Source organism: Nanorana parkeri, unplaced genomic scaffold (assembly GCF_000935625.1).
Source record: "Nanorana parkeri isolate BGI_ZX_2015 unplaced genomic scaffold, ASM93562v1 scaffold275, whole genome shotgun sequence".
In the NCBI taxonomy this organism is placed as follows: domain Eukaryota; kingdom Metazoa; phylum Chordata; class Amphibia; order Anura; family Dicroglossidae; genus Nanorana; species Nanorana parkeri.
In genome coordinates, this window is record NW_017306543.1 from 1,530,506 (window position 1) to 1,549,622 (window position 19,117).

Genomic DNA, 19,117 nt, shown 5'->3' on the forward strand with positions numbered 1-19,117 from the left:
GACCAGATCTCACTGACCTCCCTGTCTCTGTGCCAAAGGAGCTTACACTCTAGTGTCCCCCCATAGTCACACGCTATTATTTTTATACATCTATATAGTTTTGACATATACCGTAGTGCTGTACAGAGAACACTGAGGCAGTCACATCAGTCTCTGTACAGAGGAGCTAACACTCTGATATCCCCTCACAGTCACACACTATTATTATTAGGATGAACTAATATCATTAATTCATCTCTAATAATAATAGTGTGTGACTATGAAGGGACATCAGAGTGTTAGCTCCTCTGTACAGTGACTGAGTATGAGTATATACTTTTACTAAAGTACTCACCGATACCAATTGCGGATACCTTTTTCTAGCTCCATGTGACAGTTTTTCCAAAACAATGCAGACTAATAATTTTTAGTAATGGTGGAGCACCAGGGCCTGGTCGCAGCTGCTACCGCTGTGACACTGGTAGTTCTGCCACTGACTTCCACTAGAGGAACTTCAAATCCCAGGGATACATTATACAGCACTGCAGAATACCACCAGCTATAGAGGACTACAAATTTCAGCAATACATTATGCAGCAATGCAGAATACTACCAGCTATGGAGAACTACAAATCCAAGCAATACATTATGCAGCAATGCAGAATAGTACAGGATTCTGCAGATGTGACGAGTCTCAGCAGGGGCAGATGTAGAGGCTCTTACCAGGGGCAGATGCAGAGGGTCTCAGCAGGGGCAGATGTGGAGATCTCACCAGGGGCTGGTGCTCCGGGTCTCACCAGGGGCAGGTGCTCCGGGTCTCACCAGGGGCAGATGCGCAGGGTCTCAATAGGGCATCAGTGGAAGATGCACAGGGTCTCACCAGGGCAACAGGGGCAGATTTGCGGGCAACGGAAGTGCTGTGAGATACGCGGGCAGGAGTTGTAAATAGGAGCCGCTGTGGTTTCCCAGAAAGCTGCCACGAGATCCCCAGCAGCAGACTATGCCTCCTCCAATGGGGGGCCCGGGACCGGATCTCAGTGGGCCCCCACAACCTCGGGCCCTGGTGCAGATGCACTGTCTGCACCAGTGGTAGGTCCGCCCCTGCAGGTCTGCCTACTGCTCTTGTTGCTAATTTACTGTGCATCTACATTGGATACTCTGGCTTTTGACTTCTGGCATAGTTGACTTACCACTTGGTGTTAAAGTAATTTACTTCCCAGTCTGAATATTGACTGTTGCTCTGATTCTTGACTACAAAATATCTCATGTTCTTTTTTGCTTCAGCACATGTGGTAATGGCTGGAAGAATACATAGCTTGGTCATAGCCCATTTAACACTAAAATATCTCTCCCAGGGCAGTCTGTAATTGGTGCAGGTACTGAAAAGACACCCTGATCACGCAATGATCACCAAATATAGGGTGCTACAATAGTTTAGGTTCCATTCACATCTCTCCATTCACATTACTGCATGCGATCCCGCATCACACAAGATCGTATGTTACACTGTTTGGTGCGCTGTAGTGTCATTATTTCTTAATAGCACCCCAATGCACCTAGCCATTGCAAGTGCATTGCATCACATTTATTACCATAGTACCATGGACTGTGGTGTGATGCAGTTTAAAAAAAACACCTTTTCATGCAATTTAGATGTGGTATGCAGGCCATTCAATGAATGTTGCTAGAATTATTACCTTGCGCTGCCAGTGCCTATGTTTCTATTGATATTGAGTTTGCACTTCTGCTCCACTTTCCTTCCAGCAGACCAAAAAATCTTAATAGCTCTTTATACTTTCACTCAAATAGGCCCTAATGTATGTATGTATGTATATGCCAGCGTGAGTGTGGTGTGATGGGGACATGTAGGCTTATGCTGTTTTGTGGACGTTTTTGATGAGAATGGCTTTATAATAATATAAATTATAAACTAATATAATGTATATATGGTTGAATGTAGACTCATGCCAGAATTGTGTTTGAATTGTTGATTGTAGACTTTATGTTTATAGTCTGCTGACCCTGTTCCTTAGAGTAACTCGATTTTTCAGGAAAGATGGAATTATTTAAAAGCTAATCAATAGCTGGTGGGCACTATGTACTTGAAATGAAGAACGATTTCTTTTTAGATGCTCTATGCCAATAACTGCATTATGACTGCATAGTGACAAAATACATATTCTGGCATGGTTACCTTTTCATAATAAGGCGGACCTACCTGGATATAAATATTGAATTGTTATTGCCAATTTTTTAACTCCAGATTCTGGAACTGTCCATCTAATCTTTGTTTTGCCGTTTAGGTTTTTTTTAGGTACTCTCACTTATAAAAACAAGTCCTGTTCTCAGAAGCATTTTCGCTAAACAAAAATGTAATGTGAGTGGTTTAGATACTTTTCATCTATCTATTAATACGCTTGCTCATTTACAACTACATCGGATCTCGCTTTTGTAATAGTGGTAATCTGTCCTTTTTAAAAGATGAACAAAGTCTAACACAAATTCAGGCAAAATTGTCTGTTGAAAAGCATGTCAAGAGCATTCTTTCTATTGTCCTCTGGAAAAGCAGATTGGCATCTTGAGCTCAGTACATGCCCTGGGATGCCACTACCACCTGCTCTAATTGTTATTTTCATACCAAGCCAGCTTGGGAATATACACTAATTAAATAATAGAACTGGGCAAGTCAATCAGAAAATAGCAGCAGTCTTCCCACCATTGCCACAAGAAATACTAAAACCCTTCTCTAGCTGAGTTGAAAAGTGCTGATACAAAAACACATCTAGAAAGTAAAAGCAAAAACAGAGTATACAAAATATATAAAATTAAAGTGGACCTATACTCAAAAAAATGTGTTATCTTTTAGGAAATATATAGTATGATTGACCAAGACAAGGCACTACTGTTCCCTTACCTAGATAGCTGTATATCTGCAATGTGACATCATATAAGGCACTGCTGCCCAATCCCACAAAAATTGGAGTGAAAACTTGTAATGGCATTGCTTTGCTGCTCACTGGTCTCATGAGTACTTGACAGAGAGAAAGATGTACCTGGGGACCTGCAGTGCAAACATCATCCCTGTGTTTGCTACATTTGTTCCATGGATCTGTGGATTCCACCACCAGTCATCAGCTAACCAACCATCATGGGACAGCTCTGACATGTCCCTGCTACTTAATGAACATGGTTATCTTCACACAGAGATACAGTGAAGAGCATGGTAAATTAGTATTAAACGCTCAAACTTTTTTCCATAATTAATTCAGATCAAACAAATAAAGCCCAGCAAAGTATTTCTTTTAATTTGTCTCCAAGCTTACAGTCATCATGTTTCGGAACAGCTAGCCCCAACTCTCAGCTTGGTTCCCTGAACTTCTTGTCCAGTACAAGATCACAAGGGACAGAGCAGCCACCAGTAGCTGTCCATCTACTAGCGTAGAGAAGGGAGAAGGGAGGGCAGAGGAGTAGTAAGGAGGGCAAGGTCTTGCCCTGTGGTGTCTGTGTGATTGTGGATACTCTTGTATACTCTGAGCCTGATGAAGGGGACCCTGCGAGGCCCCGGAAGTGCTTGATGACACTTTGAGTATTGACTGACAAAAATAAATGGATTTTCACTGACATTTAAGTCTTTGTAGTGCTGGTGTGCTGGTGTGCTGGTGACGTTCCTACACTTACCTGTGTGATTGTAGAGACACACACAGCTTACTAGCACGCACATAGCTATTCCTCATTATAGCTATGGCTCTGATTCAAATAATAGCAATCACAAAAAACCTCTACAGAAATGCTCCAAAAGACATTTTATCACCTTCTCAAAAACAAAAAAAGGGTTACTCGGGGTTAGACCACAGACCACATTTAATTTGCCTCCCTCTGTGATCTTGTGGCATCTCATTTAAAAATGCCTTTATATGTCAGTTTGAAACATCTTTAAAACTTAGATTTATACAAATTATAAAACGGTATTCTACACATGTATGCTTTATTTGGTAAAGCATTCATTTTCTAAAGGTTGACTTTGAATTATCAGAAACAAAGAAAAATGTGACAAGGTAATTAAATGAAGGGTAGTCTACTGCCCTCTTATTTATTTGGCCCTGGCCTTTACACTTATTGGGCTGAGATATGCAAGTCATATATTTTATAGCCCTGCATCTATTGAGCATTCAGAATTACTGGTTTTTAACACGGGTACAAAATAATGTGTAGTGCATTTTTTTGCAGCTGTTAGCTTTTATCAGTGCAAGACGCAGTAAATACAACTTCTTCTGTTTATATGAACAAAGGCTTTGGTTTATAGGGTCAAAGATACAGAAGAACCATTAGAATGAACTTGTCATGTTAGAACTATGAGAGCTGTCTTTTCAGACTTTTTTTGTAGTTTATTTTCCAGTGATCATTCACATCATGTGGCTTTACTACTTAGTAATGCACTAACCCAGAACAAGTATCCATGTTAGAACTTTTGATTGTAAGTGCCCTATAAAAAACATAGGATGAGCATGTCTGCCATGGAATCAGCATAACAAATTCAGCAATGGAAGATCTCATGGTCATATCATGACAGGTTCACTTTGAGGTTATAGGACAGCAGACCAATAAGAATGGGAAAGCTGCCTTTGCTGAAATTTTATGGGTTTCTAACAACATTCAAAGCCCCGCATGTCTTTTTTTTAAGTTGGGCATATTTTATTTTATAAGGAGAGCCCTGAAGGAATATCTCAGTTCTTTAAACAAGACAGGACAGTTTAAGGTTGTAAATGTAGCAAAAGAAAAGATGTGCGATTTATCTCCCCATCTAACAATAAAATAGAAGCTGGGTGAAATATTACTGTAGAGGTTTGTAAATAGCCTGTGTCTCATTTTTCTCTCTGAAGTTATTCCACAAAGCTCTTACAATGACTGTCATGGTGGAGATGAGAAGAGACAGCACAATGTAATGTGCAGCGGAGTTTATAAAGAAATAAAGCAAGAGAGAGAATGTAATGGCTTGATTTACATTCCAGGCAAACAAAGCCAGCCAATTCTCAAGAGTACTGTCCCCGAGGCCGTAAATACATATCAGAATACAGTATGACCCTTTATGCAATGCCCATCTATTACCTCACATTATCGTGCACTGTCTGATCTCACCCACCGCTGTCTAAAACTGAAATGTGTTTTATTTATATCGGTAGCTACTTTGCACTGTTTACTCTATTGTTTCGGTGATGCTGTAAATTGCCACATGAACCGTTTGCGTGATAGAAATATACAAACAACATTTCCAATCCATAAAATGAAATTCTCATGGTACACCAGGGCTGCAAGTTTATGAGCTAATGATGGTTTTGTTCTCTTTATATAAGCAGTTGACTGTAAATGAATATTATACTGACCTTTTAGTTTGTATGGGCTAGTGTTGGTTTTTTTTTACTTGCAAAGAAAAGCATGTCAAAGGGATTCTTTGACTTTTGATTTGTTAATGCCCCTTAGGCAAAGATGTAGCTACAATAATGCATCCCATGCAACTAGAGGGAGAGATAGAGCGCACATGGGACCCAGATCACAGAAACATCAAGCCTTAAGGTTCCCCTCCTCCGCTCTACAATGTTATCCAAGCAGCAATGGTATTGTGTAAATATTCAAGAAACAAACAGCTCAGGCTAACAATTTGTGTGCAGCACAGCATTAGAACTACACTGAGTCACTTTATGATTAATGAAGGGTAAATTCATCCACCAAGGTTAAAAAAAAAAATGTGTGCCCCTTCCCCAATCCATACCAGTTATATAGTATGTTATTCCCATAACAAGAAGGCTAAAAGCATGTGGTTCCCTTTTATGCTGATACTAGCCTACATGTCTTGCTGCAAGAAGACGGGGCAAAAATGTAGAGTACCAATACTTGTTTCACTAACACTAGACTCTTCTGTGCCATTAGCTGCATGTGTGCTAGAATACACAACTCATCCATACCTTACATGAAGAACCAGTAAGAGGTCATTTAGACTAATTTACCTGACACAAAGTGTCATGTATGACAACAGGATAACTGGAGAATGGGAATCTGTCAGAATCTCTCCCAGCTTTCCATTGAATCAATTTTATTCAGTCATAATGGGGATGGCATCACCAGGGCAAAGTTATGGGTCCCTAAATTTCAACCTAGAAAATTGTTGAGAAAAAAGACTCCTCTGGGATATTTAAATTTTAAAGAAGAATTCCGGGGGAAAATTTCATTAACCCTTGCAGTGGGGCTACCCCCACACTGCAAGGGTTAATTGCTCCATTTTTGTCTACGTTATACCCTGAAATGTCAAGCCGACTCCCTGCTTCTCTGGTTACTAAAGCGTGTCTCCATCTCCGCTGCACAGATGGAATGTTCCTCAGCATCCTCACCTCTATACACTTTTATAGAATGTGATGACACAAGGATTCTTAGACCGCTTCAGAGGAGGGGGAGAGAGGCTCTTGGGACAGGTCTATGAACAAGCCGGCTCCAATGATCCGCTAAGTATAACTTTTTTTTTTAGCAACTTGCTAGTCCTCACTGACTGCAAATACGAGCTGCAAATAATATCCCCTGTAAATTCCTTCACCGTTATTTTACGCGCCAGTTGTGTGAAAAAGCCTTGTGCCTATAATCATTAACTTGACAATAACTCTATGACTAATTTTCCAGTATGACAGCAGGTCTGAGAACTAGGGACACACACAGATGCACATTCTTAGTTTTCTGCTGCAAGGTTAATTAACATTCTCACAGCAAGGGGCATTTTTCATGTAGATTTAAAAAGGTATATTGTGGTCACAAGATGGTTAATGCATATCTCAACTGCTGCTAATGCTTTATATATGTGTTATCACAGTGCAAGACTTTTTCCCATCAGGGCTAGTGGGACATCTGCTTACACCTAGCTCATGCTTGCAGTATATTCTATTTCTTTCTGTGAAACTATTCTGTATCCAGTAATTATCCTATAGGCATTTATATCCTCTTATCAAATTGTGGATTTCTTTATACGGCAAATTACAGATAAGCATGGGAAAATGTTATTGAATCCCTAGGAAGGTCGTTACTGACCTTTAAAATAACTGCAATGTCAAAAGAGTCAGACCTAGTCAAAGGATCCTACACACATTATTTGAAGATTAGAGTTTTCACCTAGCATTGCCTACGCAGCATTGTGAATAGTGAGTTCAGAGATCTTAAACTAATCCTGTATTGAGGAAGTATGGAGGCTGCCATCACTAACCTCTATTTCTGAAATTATGAATTCCTTGGCTGACATGCTGACCAGGTAGCTTTAGTACTTTTGAGTCATTGACCCATAATTATACAGATTAAGAATTACGACTCTCTGACTTTCCTGATCGGCATTCTTGTTCCAGGTAAGTCACTCAGGAAGCACTTAAGCCTTTGGATCTCAATGACTAGTATCTCCAGAAAGTGGTCAGCAATGGCAGCCTCCACATTTCTTTTGGTACAGATTCACCTTAATCTGCCTCATTTACTAAAGGAGAAAAGCGTAAATCAGAAAGCTACATAAATGTTAATTTCATAAATGTATTGACATGGCACTCACGTTCCATAACCAGTTCATGGGCAAGGAATTTTTTTTCTAAACTGTAATTTTTGCTTTTATGTTATTGGGTGCTTGAACCAAAGACAGTGTCACCTTATTTGCAAAGCTAAGTGAATATTATTTACTCCTTTAGTAACTCAATCTCATAAACTCCCCTCAATCGCCATGTTTTCAAGTTTCTTACCTAATTATTCTGATATACAACCCCTGTAATCGGAAATCCACGTCCTGTACGTTATCCTGAATATTCATAGGTATGCATAAAACTCCAACAATCCATTTCTGGTAACCTATTGATTATAGTGCAATGTAAGCTGCCTTTATAAGTGAAACGGTGACTATATTAGTGAGCAACAGATCAATAATAAAGGGTGAACCTTAATTTATAAAACATGCACTTCTCAAATAATATTCAGATTTTGTTTCTTTCATGGCATACCACAACAGTTTAAGTGAAATGCCACTTTTAAATTGTGTCTAATGAAATTACAGTTTATCTATAGCCAAAACTTTTTTCTAAAGAAGAACTCTGTGGGAAACATTTTATGAACCCTTACAATGGGGCTACCTGCACTAAAATCAGCCGTACCAGCCTGAAGTGAATAGCCGAACAGTGTTCGGCTCACTTCACTTCTGATTGGTCATTCACTCGGCTGCCCTCGGCAGCTTTGTGAATAGACCCCCTAGACAAAAATGAGCAGTTAACCCTTGTATTGCCGGGGCAGCCCCACTGCAAGGGTAATAAGACTTTTCCCTGGAGTTCTTCTGTAAGTTAAGTAGGGGAAAGCTAGAACCCCATGTCAGCTTTTTGTTGTTGTTTTTGTTGTTGTATGTTTCCCTAGACTTTCCCTCACTTCCTGTCTGGTAAAAGGTTGCCCCCAGAACAGAAAGTGGGGGAGGGAAAATCTCTTTATTGGAGTCCCAGATAGCAGTAAAACCAGACAGGATTTGCATAATAGAGAATGACAAACATATATTGTGCAAATTATAACAAAATATAATGGGACGTTCATTCTATGTTATGTTCAGATATAATTTATTTCAGACAAGTAATGAAACTTACTTCCTGTCACTTGATTTACATTTACACAGTTTGGCAGATGTTTAGGCCTCCGTAACACAATAAACACTGCACTGTGTCAGGTGACTAATGAGATAATTATGTTAAGTGTGCAATGCAATTGTTAGAGTTTAAGCTCGGCACAGATTGGACATACATGCAACACAAACCAACCGCTCTCAGGCACGTGTCTCATGTGTCCTTTTTATGAACACAAATGCCTAGCACAGCCAAGCATTCATGTTTATGCATCACAGAAAGGCAATAAAGGTGTAAAGCTGATTAGGGGACTAATACATTACCAGCTTGGCTGATCGATGTTCCCTCAAGGGCATTTGGCTGGCAGGTGTCAGCCTGACAAATAAATATGAGACTGTTGCCCAATCAAGCCAAAAATAGCCAAATCATGCAACTGTCCTCTCATGAATATAGATAACCTTATTCAAGAAGACAGCACAAAAAGCTATGAAGATATGCAATACAGAGTAACCAATACCAACCGGATCTCACTGCAGTGGTGAAGCACGATTAATGGGTGGTTGTTTAGTTATTGCACATTGTTGTTGTACACATTTGCCTTAAAAACAATGCACATATCTTATAAAAACCTCTATAGACAGTGTATGCTGCTGATTTTGGAAGTCCACCGGACACTACAGGTAAGTTTTTTACATTGTCTAACTTGCAAGTAATTATCAAAAACGTATATGTAAACATTCAGAAGTAGCTACCCTAAAGTGTGTATCAATGTTACCTCTCCAGAGCAGTCCCTAAAGCTGGCTGCAACCTTGTCATATAATCAATCAGGGAGGGAGCGGACTTCTAGAAGTGGACTTGTTTATGAAAATAATATAATCTTAATGTCTTATTAATACCGTCCCAATAAATATAGAAAATGTACAAAAACTAGCTATTGTGCTGACCTAGGGATATGTCAGGGGACTCATTTGGGGCCTCCTGTATTTAATATGTTGGCCACTACTGGTCTAGACTATTGTACGCTGAGGCAAATTAATATGTTGAACATGAATAATATCTCAGTTGTCACTGGACTGACTACACTATACCGCTGCAAGCTACCATATACACATTTTAAAGTCACTAGTTTCTGAGTGGTAATGATTGACATCTTCCTTCCTGACAGATACAAGTTTTGAAGGTCAGACATAAATATTTGTAAAGTATTTATGACAATTTCAGGCCAATAACAAAAGAATAAAGAGCCATTATAACCATTTTACAACCACATTCCTTAATGTGTGCTCTGTAGGCTTCAGAAAAAATATTTCTGATATGTACAATAAACTTTTACCATGAATAGCCACAATGAAACTCTAACGAAGCTCAGAGTGATTTATTGCCAACGTACAGAAGGAACATGTCTCGGAGGCACAGTGAGATTTTATAGCAGATAATGTACAGAATACAATGAACATGTTTTTCTGACATATTATGTGACTCTTATGGACAATACAGTAATGAGCAGACAGGCTATTTAGCTGCTGACAGAATCTTCCAGATATAATGTGCTTCAACTTAGCAAATGCTGTGGCGTTTTTCATTACCAGGCTCTCTTTGTTTTCCTGCTGCTCAATGTAATTCAAAATTATTCACAAAGACACTAAGTGGTCTAACAATTATCAACCTATATTATATGTAAAGTAAAAGTCATAACCTTACTTACAATATCTTGCATATAAAGAATAGGATTAGTTGCCATGAAAACAGGACCATCTATACCTATCACACTCAGAATTAATCAATGATACAGAAAACTGGTGGAGAATATGAGGCGTAGGCAACCTGCAGCATTTCTGTGTGTGACTTCACTTTATCAAGGCCAACAGATTTTCTCCCTTGGTCATTCACATGTAAGCTGACCTAGCAGCTAATCATAATCTGCAGCAGTAAACAGCCCCTGTAGGTTCACACTCAACACTCCCCCATTAATAGCAGTTTGTGTTCTAAGATGAATCTATCAATTAATGCATCATGATGGGGAAATAATATGAGAGAAATCGGTCCTTTACTACAGTGATGACTGGTGTGCCAAAACATGGTATTGAAGAATGCATTATACATCTTCAAAGTGTGAGCTTATCAGTCTATAGTGAAGAAAGAATATGGGCAGCAATCATTAAGTTGTTTTCAATACCTGAAAGTCAGTTACTAGAAGAGAAGGTATAGAGAAATTGGTGTACCTCCAATGTTTTTGGTTCCTAGTCCTTATCAGGCCTGCTTTTGAAAGCAGATGGGCTACAGTTTTTAGAATACTAAAGCACCAGAAATTCTTAGAAGGAGTAGTAATATGCAAATATGTTGTCTGTGCCCACTTTATGATCACTGCTCAGTGGTATCAACCAAACTCAGGAAATAAACCTTCTATTGCTTCATAGATAGGGCTATTGTGTTACAAATTAAAGTGCTTAGGTATGATATGGTGAGCAAAAGCTGCAACAAAAAAGCTATTACGCTCACCTCTCTGGTGGCCAGCGTCACCAACCTTCACTCCATTCTAGTGCTACAGCCTGCTTCAAACTCTTCAGCATTCAGCACATCTGTTACATCAACCCTTCAACTCCAACGTCACTGCTGCATCCTGTAGTGACCTAGGAGTTTGGAGGATGGAAGCAAAGAGTGCAGGGGAGGGCTTGGGCATCTGACACTCCTGGAAATGTTGAATGCTGAAGAGTCTGACAGAGACTGTAGTACTGGAATGGAAGGTAGGAGACATGGAGAACTAGAGGGAAGAAAATTATAACTCTTTTATTGCAGGGAACATCCATTTGGATTTTTAAGGTGACTGATAGAGTCATAACTCAGAAACACCCCATTCTTAGTAGACAAATTTAAACACCCCTCCCCATCCAACCTACCCGCTATTCACAACCTACCTGCTAGATCACAAAACGTACATTCAAAGTATCTGCTAATATGTACAAGTTAAAGGGGAATTAATAATAGATTTTGATTTTTTTTTTTACGTGTGTCACTGCAGAGGAAGTAGAAACAATATGTCACCATCCCACCAGGATCAAGTGACCAAAATAGTCTTGATTGACACATGTAAATCTTGCTACAGAGAATGCAACATTTTGGAGCCACTTTTGGTTCCTTCATCAGGCGATTCGGGAAAAGTGACCATAAATGATTCACTAATCACTGCTACCCATAGTCTGTTTGTAGCAAGAACAAAGATAGAATACCAAGCTTGTAGTGATAATTGTAAATATATATATACAGTATATACCGTGTATATATATATATATATATATATACATATTACATATGTATATATATATGTATATGTATCATAATAATAGTAGCAATATTATATATTTTAATAATTTATTTAGGTGTAAAGTTTAATTACAAAATGTTTTCGAGAATATAGCTTTCTTTTCCAGAGATAGTTCTGCATTAAATGTTATTCAGATAACATTACATTGTTCTCTGTGTTTATTGACATGCATGGATCTGTATGTGATATTGTTTTAGTCCAACACACACAGAAAATGGCAGTAAACACAGCAGAAATAATCACAAAAAATTGGAGGACATTTTTTAACTGCATATTTATTCAAATAACAAATACAAATACAGTATATAGTGTGTGTGGGTGGCGTGCATATAACCTGTGTTCACTGATCAGATCATATCTTTGTGATGCAACTTTCATATGCTTAGCAAAATATTAAAACTTGTACTATCCCTAGCCTTTTCTCTAAAAAGTTCCCATTTCCCTCACTCCCTACAAGGCTTAACATTGTTTGGCACATCCATGTATATCATCTTCAATCTCTGCTTCCATCAGTCCTCTTATACCAAGCTCAGAAATGCCTCATCTTTGAACCGCTTATATCTACAACACTCATACCTAAATCTTTCTCTCTCATCTCTCTGCAACTCTGGCCCTTTTCCTTTTCGGAATTCATCATACACCTTCCTCCAGCATCTTGAAGCCTGGATGAAAATGGACTTCTAAAAACAAGTTATTCACCTAGATGAAAGTGACTTCAAATATTTCTAAGATTCTTTGGCTTGTTTTACACAGTGCTCTTTTCCATTGCGGCAGATTGCAAGCTGTAAAGGATCACCTGTCCATTTTACACAGTGCAGCATCTTCTACTTATTTCACACTGCCGTTAAATAACTTCATCTTTATAACTGTTGTGTAGTGGGAATTTACGACTGTTCTGAACAAATATGCAGAATGGGTATAAACATTTATTTAAAGACATATATGGCAAAGATCATAAGAAAGCCCCAGGTTTGAATGTTGCATAATAAGAACCCACTGGGATATAATTCTACTAATATTACTGAAAAGTAATTTTTAACCCATTTTTATTCAACTTCTCTAGCGTGTAAAATCTCTACATGAAGGGTGGCTGGGTATAGAATTATTACATTAGAAGAAAGCAAACTGACATCTCCAGAATGCAATATTTGTAGATTGCTAGACATTGCCTCGCTTACTGTGTGCTGCCTACCAGCTGGTACATTTGGTGTCACTTAACTCACAGCTTTAGCAACACTTTCCAAATCCTAAGGAGTCTTTCCCTTTACAAAGTTAAATGTGGTGTTCACTTAACAGGTGAATCTTGTGTATATATTCATTTTTTATAGCAGACACACCCCTGTTTAATAAAAACACAATCAAGGCTACTAATTTATTTAATAGGGCAAAGCACAATGTGCAAAGTTCGATTTAACCACATTACCCAATCAAAATGTATCTTTTACCAACAGGACTGCAGTCAACTGATCAACTGGTTAATGCATTGGACAACACAATCATCATCATTTCCATCCTTTACATTATCTTCCGAAAGTACAGCCATCATTTACTAACATTTATTTGCACTTTATACAATCAGAAGTGGAATTTTTTTTATTCTAGAATATTTCTCTTAACCTAACTCCGTCTTTAGAGGGGATTGCTCGTTTGGCGTGCTGGCACAAACCTTACAATGGTAAGTAAATCATATGAGTCATCAGTTCAATGAGTAACATTTATATTGTACTTTGTTACAGTGTTAAAAAAAATCTTGTCGTCTCGGATTAAACTAAAGAAATCTTGCTGGGACGGCGGAGGATGTTTTTTTGTCACTAGGAAGTAATTATGCCATCTTGTGCCAATAGTTAAGTTCTACAGTAAATAGCTGTCATTGATGAGATATGCAGTTTCCCTGCTGGCTCGCTCTGTCAAGATACTAAGGAAGAGTCCAGTCAATTAGAAATCATGCATGCACCATTGAGCAATAATTTTCCATACTGCTGTGAAAATCAGCTCTAGTAGCCTCAGTGGCCAGCATAAATATAGCAATGCTTTTGTGACTTCTTGTTGACTTCCCACTTCACAGTTTTGCCAAACACAGCCAGTTGTCAAGTGTCACGGCTGCAAATAACAACAGAGGGACCAAGGCACTAGACCAAAGTATGCCCAGAAAAATGTCTGCACATGAGACACCTCTGAAATCTGCACTGTCTGTGCTAAAACTCAATTTCCCCATTAACCTTCTCACTGCCATAATATCCAGCAGGAAGAGCAAAGACAAAAAGGTTAGCTGCATCGTGCATGCATTACAAGAAGCAATCAGATAAGCCAGCCCTTTAAATTCAGACTATCCAGCGCAGGGGTGATTGTCCACAGATCAAAACAATAGATACTGAACTATAGCATGGCATACCTTGCTTCTAAGTATTCCTGCAAGTAGCAGTGTATTGATTCCCATCTAAAATTGTATTTGTAGTTAGATGTGTGAGTAATAATGAATCAATATTTTCATGAAAGACACACTGTCATTCATTGACATCAATATCACCGCTGACTGAGTCGCAGCAAAATTAAAAACCCTTAATGCATTACATTTTTAACAGTATACAGTAACTGCCAAGATAACATTACGATAACAATTAGATAATACATCACACAGGTTTTATACCTTCATTACAGCAGCAGCATAAAAATAAATGCATATACTAAATGTAGTTTAGTACTTTAAACTGGCAACAATGACAACTGTATTGCCCTATGGCAAAACATTCCTGCTAGTTGTATTAGTAACTGGTATGACATGCTATCATGCTTTTTTTTGTATTAGAAATGCATTCAGACATCACATTGCAAAATACTTAAAGTTAATAGCCCTATGTCTGGAATATTACAGCACAGTAATCTCTATGTATAAAACATGCCTTTGTCTTTTATGCACTTGATAATGTACCCATATGCAAACAAATGCATCACTATATAATTATGAATTCTCTATTAAAGCAAGTCTAGCATCTTTCTATATCTACACACTATTGTCATTCATGGCAATACAGTGGGTTAATCTTTTTTGCAGCTGGACCTACCTTGTTCTGCGTAGAGGTACCAGGGCAGAGTGAGACACATCAGGCAAGTGAGGGTGCTGCAGAGCCCCATGCTGTGTGTACTATAGATACCCAGAGATGCTGATGCTGATGCTGATACTGATGCTGCTGTTTGTAGCTCCCAGTTCGGACTCAGGCTGCCCCATAATAGGAATAGGAAGGCGGACCGAAGCCGGGAGAACAAGCCAATGGGAGAGACGCGGAGGAGGGAGCCACCACGTGTTGTGTATCTATGAGGATGGGTAGTGCAGAGAAAGGAAATTTGGACACACTGGAGAGCTGGGAGTGATCACACATGCTACCGTATGCAATGAGGGGATGCTCTGCGTGCACTGACTATTGAGAGGATTTCATCTAAGTGCATTGTTTGCTGTGCAGCTGTAAAAAAGCCCTGCTTTCTAAAGTACATTCAAAAGCACACCTATAACAAACAGAGAGATGTTGTTTCAAGCTGCATGGGCCATATTTGCAACGATATTATGTTCCCAAAAAATGAACAAGTTCATTGTGAAATCTGAGCTCTCAGAAATGAAACAAATGGAGGAATGTAAAAGTGTAAGAGTGATATAACTGGTATAGCCGAAAATGTCATATGTATTTTGTAAAGCACTGTGCAAACTGTTGGCGCTATATAAGTCCTGTGTAATAATAATATTAATAATAATAATGATAAATGAATATCCATGTCCACTCCTAGAAATGAGCAAAACCCAGATTTTTAATAAGATTCTGCAACAATTGTGAGATTTCCACAAAATGTTACCATTTTGATGAAATGTATTGCATTGGCAAAATTAACGTGTTTTTTAAGGGCGGCATGGGCTATAAATGGCTCCTGAGAGCTACGGAATCTCCTTTCATCTATCCTGGAACTGTTCTTGCATCTCATTTAATTATTTTTTTCAGGAAAAAAAAGACAGTGAGAAGATTACAATGAAAAATTTAAAGAGACAGTACACAAATAAAGATTAAATTCACACACACAAAAAAAACCTCACAAATACAATGAATATTAAATGAAATATAGTAAGGGTGCAGTGGGCTTTAAATGGCTCCTGACGGCTACTGATGGTACTTTCACCTATGCTGGACCTGTTCTTGTGCCTTATTATACATACAATAAATAAAATATAGTAAACTACCCTACATACACATAGAGAAACGCACCCTCTAAATAAATACACCTTTTTAATAAATTAATAAAACAGAGTAGACTGTTTTATATTAAGTTGGATATTAAGCACATTGGGCCTAAGCAACCTAAAGAACAACTCTGGCTAAAAAATGTATTAACCCTTGCAGTGGGCCTACTCCCCACTGCAAGGGTTAAGTACTCATTTTGCCTAGGGAAAAAAAAAAAGGTATACTCACCCGATCCTCTGAGACGGCCGGCTGTGACAGCGCTCCCTCCCGCCTGTCTCCTCCTCTGCTGCAGCAATGGTATGTCCCCTGGCGTCCTCGTGTCCTGTACACTGTATATAGAATGTGATGATTTATGGGACCTCAGACCACTGCAGCGGAGGGGGAGAGAGGTTACAGGGAGTGGTCTATGAGCCAGCCATCTCCGAGGATCGGGTGAGAATACTTTTTTTTACCCTGGGCAAAAAAAATGAGCACTTAACCCTTGCAGTGCCAGGGTAGCCCCACTGCAAGGGTTAATAAAAACATTTAACCGGAGTTCTGCTTTAAAATTAATTTCGATAAAATCACTATGCTTATCCTTCACTTACAATACAATGTAATAAAATACACAATGTGTTCATTCTGTGCAGTGATGTGTGAATCTACCTTTTTTTATTGTTTGGATGTCGTTATGACCTTGTTCCACAAAATGCTATTTGCTTGGCTGTCCTGCTGATCTGATGGCTTTAGCTTTTCCTGAAACAGTAACCCAAATATGCAGATCAGGAGTTTTAACTTGGCTCTGTCGGCTACCTGCTGGTCACTAAAGGCAGTATACACATTTGTATTCAAAGTGTATGTCAGTGCAAAATAATAAGAAATTACTTTGCTCATTATTACAATACCTGCACACTCCCTTCTGTTTTATTAACCCTTTGGTGCCACTGACTTAAGTACTACGTTCATGGCAGCAGGGAACTGGAACCTCCCTCCTGGCTATTTTAGCAACTGGGAAACTGTTTACACTCCCTCCGCTGACTGTCAGCTTTCCTTTAGAAGTGATTTAGGCAGCTGTAAGGCTGCCCAATCACTTCTACACCCCCTGCACCTGCCGTACACATGAACCTCCCACCATGTAGCCTGAGTTCTTCTGTTCTGCTCTCTATCCCTGACCACAGGGGCCAGGGATCTGCTTCATTGGGCTGCAAAGGTGACATTAGTGGTCAAATAGACTCCAAATCTCAAATGTCAACAGCAACGCGTTCTAACGTAATGGGTATCACAATGTCCGGGAAGCACCCTTTGGTCCCCGGTGCTTGGCTGACAGCCTATGGTGTGTCACAAGACTACAGACAATCTGCATTCCTTCTCTCTTTTTTTAGCTCTACCTCACTTGTTGCTCTTGGTTCGAGTAACAAGTCTTATCTCTTGTTTCTTGTGACTCCTGTAATTGGCATTTCCTGCGCTCTCTTAGTTTTCTGTCCTGCTCCTTGTGTGAATCTTCTGTGCAACCTGTATTCCCTTATACACACTTTGCCTGTGTGTTTTTGCTACTCACGTATCTCTGTGCAACGCACTTCCTTTATGTGTTGTTGTACCGTGTACATTCGTGCTCCCAGTGAACTTCTTGCTGCGCACCTTTCCTGTGTACCTCTGTCTCCAGTGTCTGTGTGGCTTCCCTCTTCAGTGCATCCTGTGCTGTGCGTTTTACACCTTGCTTGTGTCTCTTTTCTTGTGTGCCACTGTTCCTCTCCTCCTCCTCCTGGTTTCAGTTTTCTCCCCTACCTGGCTTTGTATCCAGTTGCCCAGTGCTTCCTCTAGCCCTTTTGTCTGTGTTGGTGTGTTAGAGGGCTGCAACTTGGAAGCAGCCAATCACCCTCACCATTACAGGCTCTTTGAAAGACCTGGCCCTTCATAGGCTCTGCGCCTCTGGTGCGTCACCAATAACACACAGACTCTTAGTTCCTAACTCAAACCCAAAATTTCAGTAACAATTACAATTAAGGTAATTTAAAGCACACAAACACTATATAATACCCATTTTTTTGTAACATATAAAATATGAGGTTGTGCCAAGTAAATATACACCTAACATGCTAAGCTTAAAAATTGTGTGCATCCATGAAATGGCTACAAAATACTGTACCCCAAATTGTCCATAGGGGATGCTTTAAAAGCCTGTGCAGGTCATCAGTTTAGAGTTAATCATCAATTTGGGTCCTAGAATTATTGCTCTCACTCTGACACATATGGTGATACCCAACATGTGTAGCACATTTGTTTGTACGTAGACACACCTGACGTGTGTTTATGTTAGTATGCACGTGTTTACAAGGGACTTTACATTTAGTTTTTGTTATTTATACATTTATTTTAACTTTATTTTTGAAAACTTGTTTTTACTTTACTCACAAGCCCCCTATGTGATAGCATATTAGTGGTTACAGGTTCTCTTTAAAGTGACACTAGGCGTCTATTAGACCCCTAGTGTCACCTTCCCACTTCAAAGCAGCTATTTAAGTGCAGATCACACTAGATCACATCTAGAGAAGCTGGGGAATGACATCTGAGAATCCAGAAGTGATGTAATCAGTGTTGCTTCCAGCTCGATTCAGCAGGGCGGAGATCTACAAATGGATTTTCGCTGGTCTCTCTCCCCGCCAACACCCGTAAAGACAGTCCCGCAGGCCGTGCAGCGGAGCCTGGTAAGCAAGGCAAGGGTGACTGGCGGGTAGGTGAACCTGTTTGCTGGCACCTAAAAGCGATCTGAAGGCAGCTCATCTGCCAGAATCACTTTCAGTGTAAAGCTGACCGTCGGCTCCACACAGGTAGACAGATAGCCACCAGTCTATATACAGGGGCCCGAAGCCAGCGCCGTAAGAAATACAGTGCTGGCAGCGAAAGGGTTAAATGTGCATTTTAACATGCAAAAAAAGAGAGAGGAGAGATGGAGAGGAGAAAGAGGAGAGAGAAGAGAGAGAGAGAGAGATGAGAGAGGAGAGAGG

At 39.5% G+C, this 19,117-nt stretch overlaps 1 protein-coding gene across 1 annotated transcript in view; it reads right to left on the reverse strand.

Annotated features, from left to right (window-relative positions):
• Positions 1-15,109, reverse strand: part of EPHA10 (EPH receptor A10) — a 500,244-nt gene extending 485,135 nt beyond the window's left edge. The window contains exon 1 of the mRNA XM_018557240.1: positions 14,973-15,109. Within this exon, the coding sequence (XP_018412742.1) occupies positions 14,973-15,042 (70 nt within the window). The 5' untranslated portion in view covers positions 15,043-15,109. The remainder of the gene's footprint in view (positions 1-14,972) is intronic.
• Positions 15,110-19,117: the final 4,008 nt, after the last annotated feature.